Source organism: Hyperolius riggenbachi, chromosome 1, assembly GCF_040937935.1.
Source record: "Hyperolius riggenbachi isolate aHypRig1 chromosome 1, aHypRig1.pri, whole genome shotgun sequence".
Lineage (NCBI taxonomy): Eukaryota > Metazoa > Chordata > Amphibia > Anura > Hyperoliidae > Hyperolius > Hyperolius riggenbachi.
In genome coordinates this window covers 209,223,664-209,232,369 of record NC_090646.1, presented here as the reverse complement: position 1 = coordinate 209,232,369, position 8,706 = coordinate 209,223,664, and the positions used below count along the sequence as shown (strand labels likewise).

The following is an 8,706-nucleotide window of genomic DNA, read 5'->3' as shown; positions in this document are numbered from 1 at the left end:
GGATGGGAAGGGTTCAAGTCTGGGCTCTTCCTGGGCCACTCAAGGACATTCACAGAGTTTTCCTGAAGCCACTTTGATATCTTGGCTGTGTGCTTAGGGTCGTTGTCTTGCTGAAAGATGAACTGTCGCCTCAGTCTGAGTTCAATAGCACTCTGGAGCAGGTTTTATTTTTATCCAGGATATCTCTGTATATTGCTGCAGTCATCTTTCCCTTTATCCTGACTAGTCTCTCAGTTCCTGCCACTGAAAAACATCCCACAGCATGATGCTACCACCACCATGTTTCACTGTAGGGATGGTATTGGCCTAGTGATGAGCGATTTCTCCTATTTTTTCAGCTCTGGTATCCATTAAGTCAAAGTGTTTTGCCCAATTATATTCGTTTTACATTTAAAGGTAGATGGAAACTGTACAATAGGTATTAGATCCAATTAAAACTTTAAATATGACGAAAACATAGTAAAGCAATCCTTAAGTGAAATTAAAAAGTGAAATATAAAAAAAACAATCCAACAGTCCAGAGGCTTCTACATGCCACCATTCCAGGGCTGGGTTGAATAGGTTTCCTCTGGCCACAAGCGGAGCCATGCACAAGTACAAACACACTGTGTATGTACGAATACAGTCTTCCTCTTCAGTAAGAAAGCCCCTATTCAGTAAGGAGACCTTGGGCAGGATTCCCTAACTCTGCCATTGCCTACTGAGCGCACCCTAGTAGCTGCAGCTCTGGCGCTTTGAGTCTGCCAGGAGAAAAGCGCAATATAAATGTTCTGTATCTTGTCTTTAAGGGCAACATTATTTGGAAGCACGTACAAGGGATACTTTAAAAGAAATGTGTCCAGCAGTATACGTGTGTATTTATAGCTGTTTTTCCTTTTAAAAACCTGATAAAAATTGCAATCTTCCGTCTAAATTCTCAGCCCCATAACACTTTCTGGAATTCTCCTTTAAATATTTGTGTCTCTGTCTCTATGTGAATTATGAAACTGTTTCTAATCATTGTTCCTTTTGTGTTATGAATTCTCTTAAGAATTAGTTGTGTCATTTAAACTGGTTAGAGTAGCTGCTGTACGCTATTTTACTATTGTGTGTGCAAAGCTACCATGTTATTAGTTGCTGGTGCCTCAGAAAGTTGCTATGTAATGATCTCCCCTGGAGATGGAGCATGTGCTTGTGAAGCTGCCGGGGCTGGAGGGACTGGAAGCAGATTTCTCTACAGTGTACACTGTCTGTCCAGATGCTAAAATTTCTTTCCCTGTCTAGTGCAAGGAGGCAGGAGTGCTGAAGGAGTGTGGAGATTGGAGCAGCTTCTTTAGCTTCCTCATTTAAATATGGCAACAGCTTTCATCAGGAAGTGGAGGATTGTTGTGTAATATGACCATTTAGCTGCCTGCACTACAGAGCGAGCTATAGGAGACACATCATACAGAGGGGAAGGCAGAAGTTTCCTGACACCTGGCATTCAGAGGCAGAGGAATGGACTGCAGCTCCACAAAGGGGAACATATTCCAGGCAGTCTTGCAGTGGTAAGTCATGTAGTGTGATTATAAATACAGCATGCATATGGACTATGTGTCCCTGGAATTGTTACTGTGATTACTATGTCATCTATGTGCAGACACTGTGTTAGATGATTATTTAGTTACAATGTACAACATTAAGGTGCCCATGATTAACGGTACAATTTTTTCATCAGATGTCATCTTTCAATGTAATCTTTACAACCGAAAGTAATCAGAAAGTAATTATAGATTGCTTCCATAGACAGGTGGATTATGGCATTTTCTCTCTTCCAATTTGTTTGCAAAATCCAATTCGGAAGGATTACATTTTCTTTTCCAATCGACCATAGAATACATCGATTTTCACTACAAACCGCGCAGTTTTCTGTACGATTTGATCGTAAAAATTGTGTGAGAGGAGAGATACAGTATGTAAGCTTCATCTAGAAAGAAGCTAGCAAACTGGATGTCATGCTAGTGTTTTTCTTTTATAAGGTCACTGTGACTTTTCACACATGGGCTTCAATTTACTAAGACCTGTTCAGTAATTTTTTTTCCCAATTAGTAAATGAACTTATGTTAAAGTGTGGTTTTATTTTGTAATTTAGCAATATTTTACCAAATTGGGGTATCGTTTGTTAGGACATCGAAAGTGTTCGGTAATGATGAGGTAACACTGCGGTGTCCATGCCGAAGTTCCCAAAAATTGTGGTAATTTACGGAGTAAAACATTGAAACACAGTGATTTCTGGGTAGTAGTAGGAGGCAGGGCCAGTCCTAGACTTCTTGCTGCCCGAGGGAATCTTGTGAGGATGCAATGCCCCCCCGATTTGGAACGATTGCACAACAACAACAAATGTTCACCCTCGCTATAGGTAGGTAGCCGGGTATACCTGTATAGAGTAGCCAGGTATAGTTACCCCGTTATAGGTAGCTAGTATAGTTGCACCCAGTATAGTTGCTATCAGTATAGGTGCCCCAGTATAGGTAGTATAATTGCCCCCATACATGTAGAATAATTGCCCCCCGTATAGGTAACTAATATAGTTGCCCCAGTACAGGTAGTATAGTTGCCCCCGTATAGGTAGTATAACCAGTTCACCCCCAAGGGTTTTTACTCTAACGGACCAGAGTAATTTTCACTTGTCAGTGCGCCTCCCTTTTATTCTCTAATAACTTTATTACTACTTATCACAAGAAAATGATCTATACCTCATTTTTTTCGCCACCAATTAGGCTTTCTGTGGGTAGTACATTTTGCTAAGAATTTTTTTATTCTAAATGCGTTTTAATGGGAAAAAAACAACAAAAAATCATTTCTCAGGTTTCAGCCATTATACCTTTTAAAATTAAACATTCTCCTGTGGATAAAACAAACACATTTTATTTGCCCAGTTGTCTTGATTATTAAACCATTTAAATTATGTCCCTATCACAATGTATGGCGACAATTTATTATTTTGAAATATAGGTGTTATTTTTCTGGTTTTTTTTGTTTTGTTTTGTTCTGGCCATAATTACAAGCCCCTATATAATAAATTAAAATGAATTTTCCCCCATAAAATATATTTTTTTTTACAAGTGTTTTTTTTTTTTTTGGTGGGGGGGGGGGGGGGGGAGGGTTGGAAGTGTAATTTCATTAATTTTTTTTAATAGTGTGTATGTATTTGTTTATGTATGTGCTTTGTAAGTGTAATATACTTTTTGGCCACAAAACGTTAGTGAACACTCTCCCATATAGGAAGTGACCACTTCTTTTTTTTTTACACTTTATTAAACTGTTACAGTTTCCTGTTTTTGTGAATGGAGGTGGCCGCTGTTCGCGGTCGCGTCCATTCACTCCAGTCAGTGCGATTGGGTAGAAGACCGCTCGGTCCCCAATCACCCAGCACAAGAACCCGACGGAAACGTCGGCGGTAGCGGCTCGCACACGTGCGGAGCGGCGGCGGGAACGCGCGACGTATTAAAACGTCATGTTGCCATTAACAGGCAAAAGCATGACGTTTTAAAAAACTTGCTGATAAACCTCTGCAGACCATGACCCTCAGCAGGATCATCCACCAGGCAATCTAGGCAGGTGCCTGGGGCCTAGTCGATCTGAGTGGGCCCACCTGCCACCTTCCCTGACCTCTCTTCACTTCAGCTTACAAAAAGGAACAGAATAGGGTGGCAACTCTACTACCTTGCCGAGGGCCCCATGGCATCTTAATCCATCTCTGCCCTCAGCTACGGTTATTTGTGTCCCTTGTGTAGTTGGTTGTGAATAAAATATTTGTCTGTTAGTTTCTCTATTAAAAAAAAGGCAAAACGTTAAAACGTTTGTCCTTATAATTACAATCTGATAAACTTAGGCAGTATAGGCAGATATAAAACATGAGTCACTTATACTTAGGGGAATGGAGGTTTATTTTGAATAGGGCAGAAAAGCTAAAGAAGTACTGTATGCGTTGCTTGTAAAACAGCATTTACACTATTATGTGTAAGAAAATGCCAGGGGCCATGTTACTTGGGCAACTCTGCTTTGGTAACATGTTTCTACAGGAGGCCACATATTTGCATTTTCATTTACTATCAAGAGTTTCTGATAAACAATGTATGGTAACTAGCAAAAAGCTTATACCTAAAGCACGCCTACAGTTAGCAGCAAATCACAGCCTCTAGAGACTTGTCACAGCAGCATAGTTACCATACAACATGACCTTAGAAATGAATGACGCTAAGAAGTCAGGGTGATGGCTGGGCAACAAACCTTTTACAAGTAAAGTGTCATGCAACTTTTCAACTTTTGTTGGAAAAAATGTAACCCCCTCATTCTTGATCGATACATGTAAACTTTTTAAATAATATTTATAATGTCTTACTTGGATTATAGTTACATCTGCTAACCCCAGTTCAGCTACTAATGAAATTTCCATGATCACCATTACTACTGCTACCCCCACTCCTGCTACTGCTACACTTCTGTTATCAGGATTACCATTGTTATCCCCACCTCAGCTACTAAGTTACACTTTTGCTATCACAATTGTAGTCTCCAGGGCTGTTGAGTCGGTACATCTATTATCCGACTCCTCAGTTTATGAAACCACCGACTCCAACTCTGACTCCAGGTATCCAAAATGGCTCCGACTCCTCGGCTCCGACTCTTTAGTTTAATACTTACCAGGGCTGTGGATTTGGTACAGAAATCATCCGACTCCGACTCCTTAGTTTTTGAAACTACCAACTCCGACTCCAGGTACGCAAAATTGCTCCGACTCAAATTTCAACTCTGACTCCACAGCCCTGGTAGTCTCAGCAGAAATTTCCTGCATTTAGCACGGTTCACACTTGCTTAAAAAATGTACCCATTCTTACGAGAGGCGGAATTTTTTGGGAAGTCTTCCTTCCCCTTCAAGTGGTCCTCGGAATCAATAAAATATTTAAGTATTAGTATACCTTTGGTTCTGCTTTATACCGCTTAAATTATGTGCCGGTACGTACTAAAATCACCTCTGACCTGAACAAGTGGTCCAAACTCAAAATCTCGTGGTTAGGCAAAGCCAATGTTTTAAAAATAGACATACTACCTAAACTCTTGTATGTCTTCCAAGCCATCCCAATTAATGTCTGTAACGATCGGTGTCAGCTCGCAGAGAGAATCTGATTATTGGTGATCTGCAGTATCACCAAGAATACAGATCTATACCTGAATATGGATGATCTGCAGAATCACCAATAATACAGATATAGTGCTAACCTCTGGACACCTCTAAATATATATATTGAGTGTTTGGGTGTAACAGTATGATTTTGAGTAACCCACCTGAAGAGCAGGTGGCCCTAGGCAGTACAGGAAATACTGCTATGGAGGGTATAGAAACCTTCCAGCAGCCTGAGACTCTCCAAGGGGTGGAGTCAGGCTGAAGGTAGGAAGGACCAGAGAGTGAGTGACACCTGAAGGTGGATGTCACTGACTGATCTTGGAGACTATCTCTTAAGTGGAGAGATATAGCTCTCGAGGTCGGGCAAGCCAGGTCGGCAACACACAGACAAATAAAGTACAAAGACAGAAGACTGATTCGTTATCCAGGTCAGGCAGGGTTTGGCAACGAGATATCAGATATGCGTGGTACCGAATCAGAAAGCAGAGGGATAGTCAGGAAAGCAACAGGTCATAACAAATAACAAACAATGCCTAGTCTTGGGTGTGAGGTCCGTGGTCTCTACACCCTGGAACTAGTCTGAAGTATAACAGAATGATAATACAAGTTCCCTAGTCTTGGGTGTGAGGTCCGTGGTCTCTACACCCTGGAACTAGTCTGAAGTATAACAGAATGATAACACAAGTAATCTGGCTCAGTGTGAATTCCCAGGTCCTCCTGGTTCAAACACACTGTTGGATCTGACTAAGGTCTGAGTGCTTCCACGTAGTGATCGCAACGGCAGACAACTTGAGAGTGGCCAGCAGTAACCATATATAGTGCATTGCTCTCTGGCGCCACCCTGAAGTGATCAACCAATGGCTACCAGCTCTGGGGTCAGCTGACCGGCCTGGTCAGCTGATCCCTCCTTGGCCATCATAAAAGTTCTGCCTTTCAGCGTGCGCGCGCGTATTCCTAAACCTGTGTGAACTAACAGGCTCAGCCACACCAGCTGCACGCTGCTGCGTGCAAACCGCCGCGCTGGACGCGGATCCAGCCGCCTTACTGTCGTTACATGCGGCGGCTTTTCCGCGTTCTGCCATGTCACTAGATGCACACTTCCGCGTGCAGACCGCCGCGTTGGACGCAGAATCAGCCGCCTTGCTGTCAGTACACGCGGTGGCTTTTCCGCGTTTTCTCACAATGTCCCTAAAGAATGTTTCCTAAAACTCAGGAGTCCTACTATCGCCTTTCTTTGGGGAGGTAAAAAAATCCTGTTGCAACCTTAACCTACTGATTAGACCTAAAAACGAAGGTGGTTTGGGTGTCCCTTGCTTTAAGAGATATCATGAAGCTGCCCAGCTGATCCTAATATTGGATTTTTTCCACAGTAGCTTACAAAAACAGTGGGTTGTCTATTTTAACCTCTGAGTCTCCCATTGATCCCAAAGCCCTACTTTGGATGCCCAAGTCACTTAGACAATGTAGTGCCACCCTCCCATTCTGGATTACGGAATTACTCTCAAGCTGGGACAAATCTACAGTACAATCTATCTAGTATTCCCAGTCCACTAACAAGTATCCTAGACAATGCACAATTCAACCTTTTTATGCACGCACCTGCATACATGGTGAAGGATAGGTCAACTTGGCCCCAAATTAGACATTATATTAACCAAGGGGCATTAGTCCCACCTGAGTCATTGATGAAAAGACTCTACCCCCTCCTCATTGGTTTGAGAAACTACAGTTTTAGGGGTTCTGTAGAGACTTTGCTAAATCGGGCAATATACATAGAGACCTTTCTTTCTTAGATAACCTTTGTTCCCTCCAAAACAGACCCGAACATATGATATCCCAAATCTACTCAGCATTAAAGGATAACCGAACTGACATGTGACATGATGAGATAGACATGTGTATGTACAGTGCCTAGCACACAAATAACTATGCTGTGCTCCTTTTTTTCTTTCTCTGCCTGAAAGAGTTAAATATCAGGTATGTAAGTGGCTGACTCAGTCCTGACTCAGACAGGAAGTAACTACAGTGTGGCTAAGGCTGTGACTTAGCACCCGTTTTTTAACGGGCGGGCCTTTTTACTAGTTATGCTATAAATTCCTTGATTTTTCTAAAGCTCATCATACACTGACTCATTGTCAGTGTTGCCCCACCTTTCATTGGCAGTGCTAATTCATGTAAATTTTTGTTTTGCAGTGATGTAAAGGAATGCCAGAAAATTATTGAGTTGGAAGGGCCCTCAGTTTTGGGAAATTATGATGAAAAGGGATACACGCCAACTCACTGGGCAGCACTTTCTGGATCGGCACAGCTAATAGGATTATTTGTGGACTGCAAAGGACCAGTGGACCTACCAAGTCTGTCAGAGACAGGTCAGCACCCTATTCACTGGGCTGCTGTCAATGGGTTTATTCCTGTAGTAGACCTGCTTGTGAATGCAGGCGTGTCATTAGATGTGGAAGATAAGAAAGGATATACACCTCTAATCACAGCTGCACAATATGGACAAACAGCGCTCTGCTGCTACCTCATTGGAAGAGGCGCTAAAGTACATTTATGTGATTTAGAGGGAGACAGTGCACTTCATTGGGCTGCATTTAAAGGTGAGTTTATTGTATATGTAATGTGAAAAACTTAGAACACTCCATTAAATATTCAGTTCTTTATTAGGAAATGTTCACATATCGATATCTAATCTTGTTGTTATTTATTTCTGGAAAATAAAATGATTTAATTATAGGTAAACAGCAGCAATTAACCTTGATTTACTCATTAACCGGTTAGGGACCGTGGTAGGTAGAATCAACACCGCATCTGTGGCTCTCTAACTCTGATGCGGCATGGGTTCTACACCAAAACACCAATTATTAACAGCGATATGTCCAGTTCAATGTAATAGCTTCAAATAGATAGTCTGATAACACCACAGTTCGTAGGTGGTTCGCTTCACTATAGATTCGTGTGATATCTTGGTATATTATTAAGGAGTGAAGTGATAGCGCTCTATATCAGTCCTCAACACTCTTCAAGCTCTATTGGGGTTCCCCCTATACAAAACGACTCACCATCAGCGCCTCTGGGGTATATGGCCACCCCACAGCCCTTTCCGGCAATATCACCGTCCCTGCAGCACCTCTATAGTCCGGCTAGTGTGGTGATGATGACTGACAGCAATGATGTCTTCCTCTTCTGCCTCGCAGCCGCTGCCTTCTCAGGTAAATGACCGACAGTAACTGTCAGTCATTTACCTGAGGAGGCAGCGGCTGCGAGGCAGAAGTGGAAGACAGCGTTGCTTTCCGCTATTCCGCTTTCCGCTATTCCCATCATTGCTGTCAGTCATCATCACCACACTAGCCGTACTATAGAGGTGCTGCAGGGATGGTGATATTGCCGGAGAAGGCTGTGAGGTGGCCATATACCCCAGAGGCGCTGACGAGACGGCTCTGGCAACACCATCTGGTGAGTCGTTTTGTATAGGGGGAACCCCAAGAGTGTTGAGGACTGATATAGAGCGCTATCACTTCACTCCTTAATAATGGATTCTACACCGTTGCTTCCCGCTG

General features: G+C 42.5%; 1 protein-coding gene across 1 annotated transcript in view; it reads left to right on the top strand.

Moving 5' to 3' along the window:
* The first annotated feature begins 1,184 nt into the window (after window positions 1-1,184).
* Window positions 1,185-8,706, top strand: part of LOC137571199 (uncharacterized) — a 104,890-nt gene continuing 97,368 nt past the window's right edge. The window contains exons 1-2 of the mRNA XM_068280027.1: window positions 1,185-1,526; window positions 7,340-7,746. Of these exons, the coding sequence (XP_068136128.1) occupies window positions 1,477-1,526; window positions 7,340-7,746 (457 nt within the window). The 5' untranslated portion in view covers window positions 1,185-1,476. The remainder of the gene's footprint in view (window positions 1,527-7,339; window positions 7,747-8,706) is intronic.